Source organism: Ciona intestinalis, chromosome 3 (genome assembly GCF_000224145.3).
Source record: "Ciona intestinalis chromosome 3, KH, whole genome shotgun sequence".
NCBI lineage: Eukaryota > Metazoa > Chordata > Ascidiacea > Phlebobranchia > Cionidae > Ciona > Ciona intestinalis.
In genome coordinates this window covers 1,722,696-1,738,291 of record NC_020168.2, presented here as the reverse complement: position 1 = coordinate 1,738,291, position 15,596 = coordinate 1,722,696, and the positions used below count along the sequence as shown (strand labels likewise).

The 15,596-nt window shown below is 35.3% G+C and overlaps 3 protein-coding genes across 3 annotated transcripts in view; 1 reads left to right on the top strand and 2 right to left on the bottom strand.

Moving 5' to 3' along the window:
• Nucleotides 1-2,976: 2,976 nt before the first annotated feature.
• On the top strand, nucleotides 2,977-4,824 carry LOC104265506 (quinone oxidoreductase-like protein 2 homolog). Its single transcript, XM_009859677.3, has one exon. It carries the CDS (start codon nucleotides 3,495-3,497, stop codon nucleotides 4,635-4,637), a length of 1,143 nt encoding a protein of 380 aa, XP_009857979.1. The 5' UTR covers nucleotides 2,977-3,494; the 3' UTR covers nucleotides 4,638-4,824.
• LOC100182479 (protein-glutamate O-methyltransferase-like) lies at nucleotides 4,574-8,841 on the bottom strand. The gene is given in 7 exon segments (XM_004225777.4): nucleotides 4,574-5,443; nucleotides 5,795-5,956; nucleotides 6,028-6,190; nucleotides 6,306-6,401; nucleotides 6,612-6,751; nucleotides 8,661-8,720; nucleotides 8,722-8,841. Coding segments are annotated over 7 exon segments (1,311 nt in total). The 5' UTR covers nucleotides 8,806-8,841; the 3' UTR covers nucleotides 4,574-4,837.
• Nucleotides 8,842-12,950: 4,109 nt separating this feature from the next.
• Nucleotides 12,951-15,596, bottom strand: part of LOC100180138 — a 4,193-nt gene continuing 1,547 nt past the window's right edge. The window contains exons 3-10 of the mRNA XM_002132155.4: nucleotides 15,154-15,396; nucleotides 14,816-15,090; nucleotides 14,557-14,758; nucleotides 14,237-14,397; nucleotides 13,947-14,029; nucleotides 13,721-13,889; nucleotides 13,468-13,648; nucleotides 12,951-13,288 (exon numbers count right to left, since the gene is read on the bottom strand). Of these exons, the coding sequence (XP_002132191.3) occupies nucleotides 13,038-13,288; nucleotides 13,468-13,648; nucleotides 13,721-13,889; nucleotides 13,947-14,029; nucleotides 14,237-14,397; nucleotides 14,557-14,758; nucleotides 14,816-15,090; nucleotides 15,154-15,396 (1,565 nt within the window). The 3' untranslated portion in view covers nucleotides 12,951-13,037. The remainder of the gene's footprint in view (nucleotides 13,289-13,467; nucleotides 13,649-13,720; nucleotides 13,890-13,946; nucleotides 14,030-14,236; nucleotides 14,398-14,556; nucleotides 14,759-14,815; nucleotides 15,091-15,153; nucleotides 15,397-15,596) is intronic.

Genomic DNA, 15,596 nt, shown 5'->3' with positions numbered 1-15,596 from the left:
GTACGCTTTGAAAATTAAGTCTAAACATTCTTTTTCGTGCCCTACTGCTATAGTTTAACATGTTACCTATACATTATATTATTGAGCACGTTAGTGGTCATATAGATCCTTTTTCGTCGAACAGTTGTTCTTGTTGTTGTTTTTTCTGTGACTTTTTTCTGCATTTTTTTTATTTTAGCATTTATTTTTATTCTCTTGATTGAAATCAAATCATAATATATATCTATAATTTTTAGTCTAAATTTTCAGAATTGGAACCGCGTAATTAGCGATTAATTGAAGATTACTTTACTGTTTGATCAAATGCGCCAAATTCAAAATGCACCTTAAAGTTTAATTAAATGATTGTACTATATAAAGTATTTTGAACCGATTGAGCTATAACTCCATATGATACGACATGTCGAAACGGCGGCTATAAGATCTAGAAATGTGGGACATTGGGGGTTTTGCAGTGCACGACTGCACGTGTTGGTGAGATAAGAAATCCTCATAACGATTCACGACTGTATCAAACTACTACCATTTAAGTGGGGACACATTAAATGCACTACTCTTATACCTTATTATCATTAATCGTAATTGAAACATTATTTTTAATTCAACATCATATGATTAATATAAACTTCTAACATTACCTAATTACTATATGATTAATATCAACTTCTAACATTACCTAATTACTATATGATTAATATCAACTTCTAACATTACCTAATAACTACTATGCTAATTAGTTTACAACGTGCTCATTCATTAGATCTGTGATCTCTTGTTACATAACAATGGGTATTGTTTGAATGACAATGGATAATGTTCGAACATCAATGGATAAATATTGTATATAATCGATGGATAAACTTGTAATAACAGATAATTGATAATAACTATTGATAAAGTTTTTATTTTTGCTACAAATTGGGTATTTACTACTCTGTTTTTGGCACAAGCCACTTCTCATAAATTATCACCAAGTGCAAATGACCAAATTTCAAATATAGTAGGGTAGGAGAAGATGGGACACTTTGTCAGACGAGACTCTTTTTTAATATTCTTTTTACGGACCCCATTTAATGATAATCAGGAAAATAAGGTTACAGAATTATTCGACAGTATTATCACGACTTTATAAAACGCCCCTCAAATCTGATTACCGTTTTTAAATATTAAAAAAATAGGTAAAATAGAAACAGTATATTTTGAACAGGTAAAAAAATGCAAAATAGTAAGGTGTCATTTTTTAATGCTCGCTAAATCATAGTAAAGCCAATGATTTTTTTAGTTTGCGTGTGCGAACGATTAAACTAGTTTCATAGCTTCATAAAACAACCATGAATATTTCGTACAGTTTGATTTTTTCTCATAAAACTAGTTTTAGTTTTGTAAAAAAAACACTGAGATATAAGCATAAAGAAAATAGGCAGAGGTCAATATGACTTTAATTGAAGATAAAAACAAAAAAATATCGGGGTGCCCTCTGTTATCAGACTTAGGCTACCACTAACACCTTCATTCATTCTGCCTAACGCTGATTTAAATACGTAAGTTAAGTGTGTATACACTCTATTACAAAGTATGTTAAAATCTTTATTTGTTATTTGCATATATTACAATTTATAGGTTGAATTGCGTGTTTATTTTAAATTTACAACAGAATTTATGGTGAAAATAGAGACAGAATTCACAAGAAATATGAATATATGAAACAAGCAATTTTGTAACATAGGCCTATTGTACATGACACAAACAAATCATTTTACATATTTGGAACAATACTTTTGTGTTCTCATCATAATGCAATGATATATTACATAGGGAGATTTTTATATAGATGTTCTTCTTTTGATTTATGTGTTCAGAAAGTCTTGTATTTCTTCTTTAACTTTTAAACAATATATTGACCTGATTCCATTTTTACGGGTTTAAACATTTGTTTTTTGCTGCTGATGTTGACTGGGAATCTGTAAACAAATGGCTGATTTAATTTCAGAACATCTGCCAGCTTTTATTTATACATATAGTTTATGTTTAAGCTTAAAACACAAGGTACTTATATTTTAAATCTTAGTATCAACAATCTTTGTTGCAACCATCTTTACCAAATTACTCATCTTTAGTTAGCCTACTGATTGCATTATGTCTGGGGTTCACGCAACTTTACTTCAAATCTATAATACAACAAATGATTATTAAAGGAAAATATATAACGACCACCTATTCTGACACACATTAACTCCTAACATACACAAACTACTTTAAATTTACCACACATAGGGCGAAAATCCGGTAATGTAAATTGGACATGTGCTTCGCCATTAAAAAGTAACGCATTTACTTTACTATTTAAATCTTTAAAACGAAGAAACTGCTTAAACTTGCTTTCTTTCGACTATTTCTACACAAACTGCATTTCCCGCTGTCGAAATTGGGGCTCAAACTGAATCACTCAAGCGTGTCCTATTTTCGCTCACTGCTGCCATTCAGAGTCGTATAAACACCGAGTAGTCCAACTGCCGTCTTTGTGTGTCCAAAATAGAGCAAAAGTAGTGACTTTGGCAATGGGTTTAAACGAACTTGTTACGTTTTGTTTGTGTTCAAAAAACAGCTTCTAAAACTCTGTAAAAACAGCTTCTATTTACCTTATCAAACATTTTTTGGAAAAAATATATAAATTTAGCCGCATTAAATGACTAAAATGCCGCAAATCAGCCGCTTCTAATTCTATTTTTTGACTTTTTTTGACACAGAAAACAAATAACACATGATTTTTACATTTTTCAACTTTTAAATTTATTTTTAGGCTAAAGTCTTGAGGTCTTTTCTTTAATTTACCGAAAAACATACATTTTCCCTATAGAGCCATAGAAATGGTGTTTATACGACTGTGTACCTGTGTTATTTTGGACCCAAATTGCCGTTCAATTTGTGTTTTACGTAACAATGGGTTGGACTACTCTTTCTATGGCTCTGCTGCCATTGAGTGTGAAGGAGTCGCGCTCTCTAGTTATATGTATAGCTCAGTGGCATGGCGCCCTCTATTAGCCATGCTCAGTGGGTATTGTTGGTAAATATCAAAGTCCATAGAAAGGACTTTGGTAAATATTAATTAGAGGTAGAAAACTAGAAATAATTTTTGGGGACTGTTAGAACATGGTTAGAATGGTATTATTGAGACGAATAATTAAACACCACCCTTTTCCGACCTGTATTTTAAAGAGTATCCCAATTCCCAACCACGTGAAATAAAAATTACGTTTTTGGTCATGCCTCGGAAAATATTGGGGGTAAAATTAAATTTTGATCCACACTGTTAAGAGTGATTGTGGTATTAATAAGACAAATCATTTAACAGCAATCCCTTTTTAATTTTGATCTATATTTAAGCTTGGTATTTATAGCAAAGTATGCGCAACCATGCATAACCCCTCACAAAAGACCCATTTTAAATAGTATTTTAACAACCTGTTTAGAACTTTCTTTGATTCTAAAGAATAATGGAAAAGTTTATTAAGTTTCCCCCAGAACTGTTTCTGCGACCACTTGCAAGAGGTACATCTACACTTATCAGGCCACAAGCGTGTTTGGAACTAAAACAAAAGCTTTCCTCTCCAAGCTTCCTAAAAAATGCGGTCTCCTCTAGTTCTACCAGACGCAACTTTTTTAAAGCAGCTGTGTGCAAAGAACTTGGCAAACCACTGGTTATAGACCTTATTGAATCGCAACCAGAATTATCTTCAGGGGAGATACGAATTCAAGTTGAGGCCGTTGGTGTTAACTTTGGTGACTTGCTGATGGTAGTCGGTGAATATCAAGTGAAGCTTCCAACACCATTTGTACCTGGAAGTGAAATGTCTGGTGTTATATTGGAAGTTGGGCCTGATGTAACTGATCTAACGCCAGGTATGAGAGTTGTTGGTTTGAGTCAATCTTTTGGTGCATATGCTGAAGAAGTGGTTACCACTCAAGATTCTGTGTGGGAAATTCCTGAAAAAATGAGTATGACAGAAGCTGCTGGCTTTGTTTGCTCTTATGGTACTGCTCTGTTAGCTCTTAAAAAACGAGCAGCGTTAAAAGAAAATGAGCATCTGCTTGTAACTGCAGCTGCAGGGGCAGTGGGCTTGGCTGCTGTGGATATTGGTGCAAATGCAATAGGTGCAAAAGTTATTGGTGCTGTTGGCAGTGATGAAAAGTGTGACATTGTCCGGTCACGCGGTGCAGTTGCTGCCATTAATTATAAAAAAGACAACCTCAGATCCAAGATGAAGGAGATTTGCAGCAGTGGTGCAAATGTGGTGTTTGATACAGTGGGTGGTCAAATATTTAAGGATGCTTTCCGAAGCATTGCATTTGAAGGAAGATTGTTAGTGATTGGGTTTGCCTCTGGTGATATTCCACAAATTCCTGCTAATCATCTGCTGGTTAAAAATATTTCCACAATTGGAACATATTGGGGTGCGTATGCAATGGAGAATGTTAAGACATTTAAATGGAGTGTTAATGAAAGCTTTAGGTTATATAATGATGGAAAACTTACTCCACTAGTATCAGCTACATTCGATTTGTCTCAAATTAACAAAGCTTTCGAATTTATTAAAGCTCGGAAATCTGTGGGTAAAGTGATCATAGAAGTTCGATGAACAAGATTAATTTATTTGTAAATCTCTATGCAAGTTGTGGTATTTAATTTTTGTAATATGTTTATTTAATTCTCCTTGTAAGGAATTGTAGGCAGAAAACCTTCTATTAATATATTTCTGAATTATCTGGACTTGTTGTCACAAAGATTATTCTAATTTATAGCAATAATAAAGCAGTATTACCCAATTTGGAAAAAATATTAAATGTTTGATTGTATAACTGCGTATTTGCCAGTGACCATCCAATCAGCATCACATTTAGCTATAGACTCGGCAACACCAGTTGGTAAGCCGACTACTACTTCAGCTTTTAGTGTACGTAGCGAACAGAGTGGGGTGGACGTGAATCCACGCAATGCCTTAACAAAAGATGTTTCATGTAACCACTTTAAGTCACTGACGAGCTTTCTGTAATTCAAGTCGCCCTTGAAAATAAGTAGTTTGGAAGTTTCCAGAAGTTGTAGTAAAGACGGAGAAACATTCTTCATCAAGTAAAATGGATCTGGGAGAGTCCAAAACGATGTTAAGTTTTCATCAGTGATTAAAGTGAATGTTTCGTCCTGTAGTCTTTCTTTCCACCGCAAAGCAAAATCACCAAGAACCTGACTACTGTCTTTCCCAAGTATATCTATTGTATCAAGAAAATCCTGTGGAGTGACATCTGATACAAACCATGGAAATCGCTTTGGATGAAATCGAATTTTTGTTGCCAACTTCGATGCAAGCAAAAATTCTGCTAAAATCAGATCTGTGAATAACTCAAAACCAGAGTTGTCCAAAATGATATCGACAACTTTATCCGTCTTCTGCAATGAGTAAAATATTTGTGTAACTAAATTTAAACCAAAGCAAAAAGAGAAAACAATAAAAATTTTAGGTGGATAATTTGTTCCTTGTTTAACATTCAAAAAAAGTAATGGTTCTATTGCAAGTTGCAATTAGTATCAATAGTTTAAAAAATAGAGAATACAAAAATACATACATTTATATAAAAAGGAACAGATAAATCAAACGCATTAAACTCGGTTTGTTATTTGTATTTTCATGTAATAAATCGTTTGGCTCACCATTATGGATTAAGAGAAAGACATTAGAGAGAATAATTCCAATTTGCAAGCAATAGTGTTGGACACAAAAGAATGATGTTCACAACTTACCTTATCTTGATTTATTATATAAAGATAATCGAAAACTTTCTTGGAACAATCAACAAGCAAGAACTCGCTTAGTGTTGTGAGATTCTTATGAGGATCTGTGGTCTGTGAGCTTTCCTCGCCACCAGATAGTGACAAGTCACATCTGTTACCCCATAATGACACCTACATATACATTTGTGTACATATAAAAAGTATATTTTACAATTTCTATTTAATTAAATGAAAGTAATGACCTGTAAAAAGTCTTGTAGTCTCAACCCAAGGATCTTAGCATCACCAAGGTCAATCTTTAAAACTTGATCCAGAAAAGCAGCTAAGTTTCTCATGGCTGGAAGTGATTGCAACAAAGCAAGATTTTTTTGATCCAAAAATGGATCAAATTTTTTCATGTGGTTACTAAAACAGGATAATTTTGTACAATAAAAACCCCAACTATAAACTTTATTTATTCAATAAGCACACAATTAAAATATAAATCAGCTTGGTTTAGGTATGTATTAGACAGACTTACCTCTTTGATAAAACAGACTGAATTTTTCTGTACATAAAGCACTCCACATACAACCAAGGCGAACTAAACCATGTTGGATGCGACTGGTGAACAGATCTAACAAATTTATAAAACCCTGTCGAAATTGTAGCATATTTTTGTTGATTTATTAAAACTACAAGTTATGACAACATCTATCAGTAGATCACATACCTGCTTTTACAATTAAATGTATATATACATTATTTATACATATATGTATTTGTATGGAAAAAAAGAAAATAATTAAAAACAGGTAAAACAATAAAACCACGATACAATTTGTACCTGTTTTGTTCAAATCTTGCATTCCAAACTTCACAGTCGTCTATTTCATCATCCAACAAAGTTAAAGATTTATCTGTCATTATTTCACTTCTGAGCTGAGATAGTTGCCCAATAACTGATTGACAATCCAACCGGCCTTCCTGAAGAAGCAACATTTATTTATTTACTTCCACACTAAGGAAATGTGAAACTTCTTGGTGCCATTTGCTGGTAATCCTTCAGCTGGTAGCCACCTAAAATTTTGGTTTCAAAATGTTTATTCTTACTGATACCGGCTGTCTAAATTTTTTTAAAAAAATTCTGATTTTGAAAATGCATGAAATCGTGCCACACGAGCCGTCCTAAATTAAACAAAAGTAAGATTATTACGTCATAGAATGCGTATTGTTGAGTTTAATTTCTACGTTACAGATGGGTACCTAATAAAACTACAGGTTGCACCTGCACGCGGTTGCAAACGTTTGCAGATATTTTGGTTATTTTGACCAGAAATGCTACATAGCCAAGTTCAAAAGACGTCAAATGACCATACGAGTGTATCAAACCAACTTTTGGTCCGATACCTCGAATGGTTTTTGAGTTATGGTCTAAAAACCATTACGCGGTTGCAGATATTTTGGTTATTTTGACCAGAAACACTACGCGGCCATGTCCAATAGATGTCAAATGACCATACGAGTGTATCAAACCAACTTTTGGTCCGATACCTCGAATGGTTTTTAAGTTATGGTCAAAAAACCCCTACGCGGTTGCAAGCGGTTCCAGATATTTTAGTTATTTCGATAACTCAAAAACCATTCGAGGTATCGGACCAAAAGTTGGTTTAGTAAACTCGTATGGTCCTTTGACATCTATTGGACCTGGTCGCGTAGCGTTGCTGTTCGAAATAACCAAAATGCAACCGTTTGCAACCCGCGTGCAACCGTTTGCAACCTGTAGTTTTATTAGGGACCCGTTACAGATTATGTAATTCGTTAAGGGTTAAGGTATGGGGTTAATGTTTTCACTAGCATGAAACAGTGCGAAAAAACAAGGCGAAACGTACATAAGATATCACAAACGTACACAAGATATACCGCAATTCTGACTCAATTGATTGTTAACCTTACACAAGTCAGATTTATGGTGACTAAGCATGTTTTCGCGCATTTTCAAAGTTAATTTTCGACACGAACACCGGACTTTTTTGCAAAAAAATTAGAAAATCAGACAGCGGGTATCACGAAGGCCTATTGAATATTTTGAAACCAAAATGTTAGGTGGCCAACAGCTAAAGTATTAACCCATTCCCATTATGGTACATTTCGGTGCTAGTAAAGAGTCTTCCCCCCACCTTATTTGCTAACCACTAACTACTAACCCCTATAACCACTAAACCCCTAACCATCAACACCTAGTGGTTGGCAAAACATGGAGCTATACAATGAATACGGAAAAAATTTTCCGCTAGGAAGCGATGACAAATTCGTTTCTCTATTCTATGGGGAGCAGTTAGTTTCACGGTTTATACACATAAGATATAAACCCCTAACACTAACCTCCAACTCCTAACCCTAACTCCTAACCCCAAACTCGTCAAACAAAAAAAACTTTTAAAAAAATATAAAAAAAAGTATTCCACTGTGCGGGACTCGAACCCGGTAAAAATGAAACAAAGAGAGTTCACGCCGCACGCAAACCGCTACACCACAGACTCGACGACAGTAAACACAACGAAAGAGCGTATATAACCGACCTAATGTGGGAAATATGTTCTTACTAGTGTTTTATGTATTTAGAAAGGTATTTTTATTATTTAATTAATTTGTTTTACACTTATTAACACTTTGTAGTGCTGTTTTGTTCGTTTTTCCGTATTTTTTAATTTAAATAATTACCGACACCTAGCGGAAAAAGTTTTCCGTCTTCTTTGTATAGTCCCATTTGTTAGCAAATAAAGTTGGAATGGGGAGATTCTTTACCAGTACCTACATTTCTAACAAGTCGTTGACGTAGCAATTAAACCATTATTGAAAAAAACATATGTAATTTTTATTAAGCATGACTAACCTCGCCAAATTGATTTTGAAAAATTTGAAATCTCTTTATGGCATACATCAATACATTTTGTTAAGATACGTGGAACTCTGTCTTTCATGGTATTGTAGGCAAAGCTACCACTTTCTGCAGCTAACAACGGCAACGGATAATCCATATCAAGAGATTATTCTAAAAGTAGACAGCCAATTGGATACCTGCAAACACTTCACTACTTTAGTATCGAAGCAAAAACATGTAAGAAAAAAGAATCCTATGTTTAGATATACGATACAACAGGGAACATCTTGTCTGGCGCGGTAGAAAACTAAAAACGGTGGTTGAGAGACTGGCTGCTTTTTTCTTACGTTCTCTCACGATTATGACGTCTTGTGTGTTTGTGACGCTATCGGCCATCCTGCGTATGCCAAAGCAGAGTCGTATAAACACCGAGTAGTCCAACTGCCGTCTATGTGTGTCCAAAAAGGAGCAAAATTGGTGACTTTGACAACGGGTTTAAACGAACTTGTTAAGTTTTGTTTGTGTTTTCCTATTGTGGGAAGGTGAAAAACAGCTTCTATTTACCTTACCAAACATTTTTTTAGAAAAAATGTATAAATTTAGCCGCATTAAATGACTAAAATGTCGCAAATCAACCGCTTCTAATTCTAATTTTTGACTTTTTTTGACACAGAAAACAAATAACACATGTTTTTTTACATTTTTCAACCTTTAAATTTGTTTTTAGGCCCAAGTTTTTCCTGTAATTTACCGAAAAAAAAAAAATTTTTTCCCTATGCCTACTGTGTTATTTTGGACCATGGCGCCCTCTATAAAGCGAGGGCGCCATGTTTTGGACCCAAATTGCCGTTCAATTTGTGTTTTACGTAACAATGGGTTGGACTACTCGGTATTTCTATGGCTCTGTGCCAAAGAAGCTTCGTTTGCGTAAGTTTGCAAATATAAATAAAAAGTATATATGGTATTAGTCTCCTATGTCTCTTTATAAAAAAAAAAAAAAATCCAAAATAATGTTTACGGCAGGCAAGGATCGAACCCGCGACACTAGGCTATAATAGCGGGCGCCAAAACCGTTAGGCAGTAGATTCAGTAATCAGATTTGTGCAGACTGCGCTTATGCTGTCTAGGCCTGAGAGTTTGGGAGGGCACGTGTTGGTGAGATAGGGAATCCTCGATTCACGCCTGAATCAAACTATTTCCATTTAAGTGGGGACCCATCAAACGCACTACTCTTATACCTTTTTATCATTTATCGTAGTTGAAACATTACTTTTAATTAAACATTATATTAATATTAACTTCTAACATTAATTTACAAGTTAATACATGGTACAGGAGTTGTACAAAGCGTATTTACACATATTCTTTACCAATCACTCAATCCTCATACGACAAACATCATAAGTTTCATTAGATATAAATTATAATACATGTATGAATGCATTCTGCCTACTGCTCCACAGTCACCAATTACTAGAACTCGTTTTGTTGGTTACTTCTGACTTGGTTTTGATCGAGCTCAGTCGACCGTTGTAGTACCCCGGTTAATTAATATGGTGGGGTGGGGGAAGATGGGACACATTTTTGTCTAGTATTTTCTTTCCATTTGGTAGTAAATAAAGAACAGTCAATGACTTATAAAACTGTATCCTCACGACTTCCACAGACGGTTGTTAATTGTTTAAAACACGATCAGTCTATTTAAATAATATGTGTTGAAGGCGCCCCATCTCCTACCCATCCTACTATATTATGCTAATTTGTTTAAGCCGTGCTCATTCATTAGTTCTTTGTTCTCTTGTTGTTGTGTTTTTCCTTCACAGCAAGAACATAGATTTGTTGGAGCACATTCACGTAATCTACAAATGGGCATTTTTAAGCAGTCCGTGCACTTTCTCCATCATGCCAATAATTGCATCAAAATTGTTTCCAAATATTTAAAATGGGTTGAATATCTGCCATATCAGAACTTAATGCATAAGTTCTAAGATTTTTACTTGTGAAGTCCATATATCTGGTGCTGCCTTGTCAGTGAATCAGCAAATAAGTCGTCCAGAAACTTTCGTTTAAGCAGAGGCCATTGTATATATTCTACTCTATAATGAATATTTCCAGTCTGACTACAAATGTTATTTCGTTACGCAAATGATCAGATATTTTCGCTAAACTAATAAAAATTCGTCACTCTACACTATACAATATGTCCATGATCCTCTTCCGTATATAAACATAATAAAAATGCCTATATACGGACTATGTCTTGCACTGTTATACTGCACTGTCTGACTAAACTGTAGCGTACTATCACTTTAGTATAGTATGATTAAATCGTGATAAGATTGTCGAATAATTCTGTTACATTATTGTTTTTGGTAATCATTAAAAGGGGGTTCGTGAAAAGAAAGTTTAAAAAGAAGTTTTTTTTTGGCCAAGTGTCCTATTTACCTCCACCATACTATATGTTTCAGTTTTTTGATTGAACCTAGCAACACATAAAAATTATGCAGAGTAACTTCAACTTTAATTTTCAACACGAACTTAGTGGTACCTTTATATATCACGTTTTAGCTTTTTCCTGAATACACAACATTTGATTTTTTCGTTAGTATGCGCCTTTAAGGTTGTATTAGTATGTGCATCATCATGGCCTACTCAATACACGGCCTAGGAATACACCGAAACTGCTCAGAAAATAAGAGGCCTATTGACGCGAATAATGCCCATTATAATACATTGTTACGTCACGGTTTTATGAATGGATTTTGCTGTCTGGCTGTAGTTTATGCATCAAATAACAGTTAATTTCCCATTCCCGGTTAAATTACCTTATTTTTCGGGTTATTTTATCAACATCTTATATTTTTTATAAATGTTTAAGCATGACTGAACAGATAGGAGTTACTTTTAACCACGTGCGGCGCTGAGTGAAAATAGTATTTGGCTTAAAACAGAAGTTTTTTAAGACAGCCTGTGCATATCTAGCAAAACAACACCGCAGTAACAACAAGTAAGTTAATTGATATGTCCGTTGTGGACTTTTAAAACCGGTCCTTAAAAACAATATAGGATATTGGCTAACCACAAGCATTAGCCTTTTGTCTCAAGGTGCTTATGCCTTGATCTGTCCTGCTGCTCATAACTCATTTTCTACTCGAGGTTTTTTTTGTTAAAGCAGGACAGAGGCTCTTCCTCGAAGTCAAAAAATGGGTCATACAGCACATCATAAATTAAGACTGTATAATACAAACAAACTCACGATAGCCCCCCTTCGTACTTAAGTGTTGTGTCTAACTTCAGACCTTTGTCGCTGTTTAAATTTGACTAGTCTTCCTTCCTGAAGATCTTCTTGCCACTTCTTCATGATCATAACATGCACAGATGGTACCCTTATCCAAATATTTTTATCCAACTACGGAACACCTATTGACCATGCTTAAATAGCTTGCTTAATCTGGTGGCTTAGAATTTAATCTAAATAAAATTATAAAGGTGTGCTGCATTATAAAACTTGCCAAATGCCTGTCTACTAAATTAAATATAATCAAAACGTAGGTTTTCTGTGTTGGTAAACTGAATCTGATTGCTCGTCTCTCTTTATGCTTAATAAACTGATATTTATATACTAATAAACCTTTTGCACTGCTTTATATGTCTGGTATGATTTTAACTAAACAAGAAAATATCCCTGCGACACGTTCTGTGATAAACTGTAAGTTAAAACAACCTAGAACTGGTATTGAACCTACCAACAAGTCAACAACTGCAAACTGCATTCAAAATGAAGGAAATCCATTCATAAAACCGTGACGTAACAATGTATTATAATGGGCATTATTCGCGTCAATAGGCCTCTTATTTTCTGAGCAGTTTCGGTGTATTCCTAGGCCGTGTATTGAGTAGGCCATGGCATCATATACTTCTGTTTCAAATATCTTAGTAGCATAGGGAAGATGGGACACCTTTGTTACATAATTTCCAAATAATCTTATCGTGTTAAACAATTAACAAAGGTCTATGGAAGTCGCGAAGATACAGTTTTATAATTCTTTGAATGTTCTTTATTTACTACTACTACCTGGACGAAAATAGAGTTTTCCCATCTTCCCCCCTTACTGTATTATTTGCATAGGTGAAGTGAGAATATCGCTGATATTCTTTGTCACAATATATGTCATTGCATCCTACTATATAGCTCTTATATTGTTGTGCGATCAATACGACCTATACTTTCAGCAATAAGATAGAATGGGTATGTTCTTGACGGCACTCCCAAATCAATTAAAATAAAAATAGTATGAAATATAGTACTGTGAAAATTGATGTTTTAATGTCGCAACTTAATGCTGTATTAAAACAAGAAGTTATTCCCCTTAATCAATATGCAACTGTTTATACAGCTCCCGGGTCTACATACAACATTTCGTTTTGACACATGTTATTTCCATTTATATCTGCTGTTTTAGTTTGAGTTTTGAAAGTTTGCTGTTTCGACTGTCTCGAAATCTTGACGTGGTAGCAGGTGACAATAATTGCATATAAAACAACTGCACAAGCAACCATCACTGCTGTAACACGAAACATCCACTCGCTTCCCATTACACTAAAAATGTGACCTCCAAGGAGCGCCCCAGTGCTCCAACCTGTGAAACGAAAGTAACGAGATATTATACTTCGGTACATCAAACCTATAGCAATTGTATTAAATAAGATATTGCGATTCATTCGTTTTAGTTTAATCGGGTTTAGTCCGACGAGGTAAAGATTTTGTGAATTTGGTTCTATCAGGCCTGCATTATGTGCGTAAGAAAGTGCAATTTACCTATCCCATGCGTCGTTGTCTGCACAACAGCCATCGTAGTATATTCCAGCGAAGGTGGACTGATCACCGATGCGTAACTGCATATCACCGACCAATTCATGCCCCATGTAATTCCATATAACACGTCGACCAGTATTATTTGCCAAGCCGCAGTTATCACGGTAAACAAAAACAAACGAAGCTGTAAACATATTTTGTTATCTACAGAACCAGTATTTAAAAAGTAAAAGAGAAGTTTTAAAATATATCTTACGGTAAAGGTCATCATCCCGAAGATAAGCACGATTTTGTGTCCAAATCTCCTAATAAAATATCCGGATAGCAAGTAGCATGGGATGTCCGAGAGTGATCCGACAAGTGAAGCCATGCCAAGTACGAGTGACGATGCGTGAAGCTTTTCCTCCAAAAGCCAGTATTCGTAGCTGCAACATAGTTTTAAGTAGTTCAAACTGGGACGTATTGGTTATATTGTGACTAACCTGAAAGTGACCGCATGAGCATATCCGAAGAACAGGGCGATAAATATCAGAAACGAAAGTATCTGGCCGTTTTGAAGGATTACCTGCATAACAGTGCTGCAATAACGTTTTTCCTTGCATTGATATAGTAGGTAGGGGAAAGATCGGATATCTTTTCATCTTTTTTCTCGTCCCATTTGGTAGTAAATAAAGAACATTCCATATAAATTTAAAAAAAACATATGTCCTCACGAGTCCCATAGAACGTTGTTAATTGTTTAAAACACGTTATTCTCACTATGTTTATATACCTTTATATTGGAGAGTGCGATAGGCTGAGACTTAGAGTTTGATATGGCAAGTTTTGAAGCCACAACAGCAGAAGTTAACCAGAAGAAGAGAGCTCCGAAGAAAGCGGGATAAAATGGAAGGTTTGACGACGATGGATCAGCCATGTTGGATGAAATAGTGTCTAAAAACAAACTTGTTAATATTTTATCCATTTTATTTTTATTTTATTTTAAAAGCCATGCCGCGAATCTTAATTTATTCGTGTCGCTTACTATACAAAGGTCCGGTATACATAACTCCTGATTAAAAATATAAGGAAGATTTAAAAGAGGGTATGTACTTTTGATGGTTCCAATGATAAAAGCGGCTGTACCAAATCCGATGGAGCCAAACAGTCGTTGTTGGCCAAACTTATGGCTCATGCTTTTGCCCAAAATGGCAAAGGAACTTGCATCAATGGCTGGCGTGCATCCCGGGTAGAACACAGATGCCAATAAGAATAAGCAGAACATTGACCAAAAAGTAATTCCGTAGCAATCAACCTAAATAAAAATACAAGATACAAAGCTACACACGGAGAATTTGCTTTAACCTCAAACCTGGTCTTCTCGTTCTTCAGCATCATCGCAGAAACCTGCACAGGAGAGCCCAGAATGATTTAATTTTATTGATTTGATAGCTGAACAATCACAAGGTTCAATGATGAATTGGAATCGATGATCTGAATAGTTGCTGACATCCTTTATTTCCACATTGGTTCCAATGGAGGTATTGCTGGTGCATTTTGTCATGATTTTTTCATGATGTTGGTTTACGAAGCTGGACTGGTTGGTCAAACTACTTCCGTAGCAAACCAATCCAGTCGAGTTGGTTACTGCAATGTGTTATAAATCAATTTAAACCTGTGTGTCAGCCTTACAACTTTTCGCTTTATTACCAAACGTATTCTGTTGTTGTTCTATGGGAACAAAAGCCATGCTCATTGCTACGATGGCAGAACAAGCCAGCAGAGTACACAGAACCGTCTTTGGCTTTCCGGTTTTGTCAGCAACCGCTCCACTAAGTGGTGTGGCCACTACACCAACCGATCTGTGTAATGCCCACAACATACCGGTTTGCTTCGTAGACAAACCAAGATGTTTCATGTAGACAGATTGAAACACCAAAGTTGACGCTTCACCTGAAAATATATTTATACACTTACAATACATCTTTGATTGTAGTTTTGAACTCTTAATGAAAGTATTGAGTTTAACTAACTACGTGTTAAAAAATTGTCCGTCGCCGTGGTGTAGTGGTTAGCGCGCCTGCCTGTAACCATTAGGTAATGGGTTCAAGGCTCGTCGCTGCTACCATTGTGGGCGTATGTGTCCTTGGGCA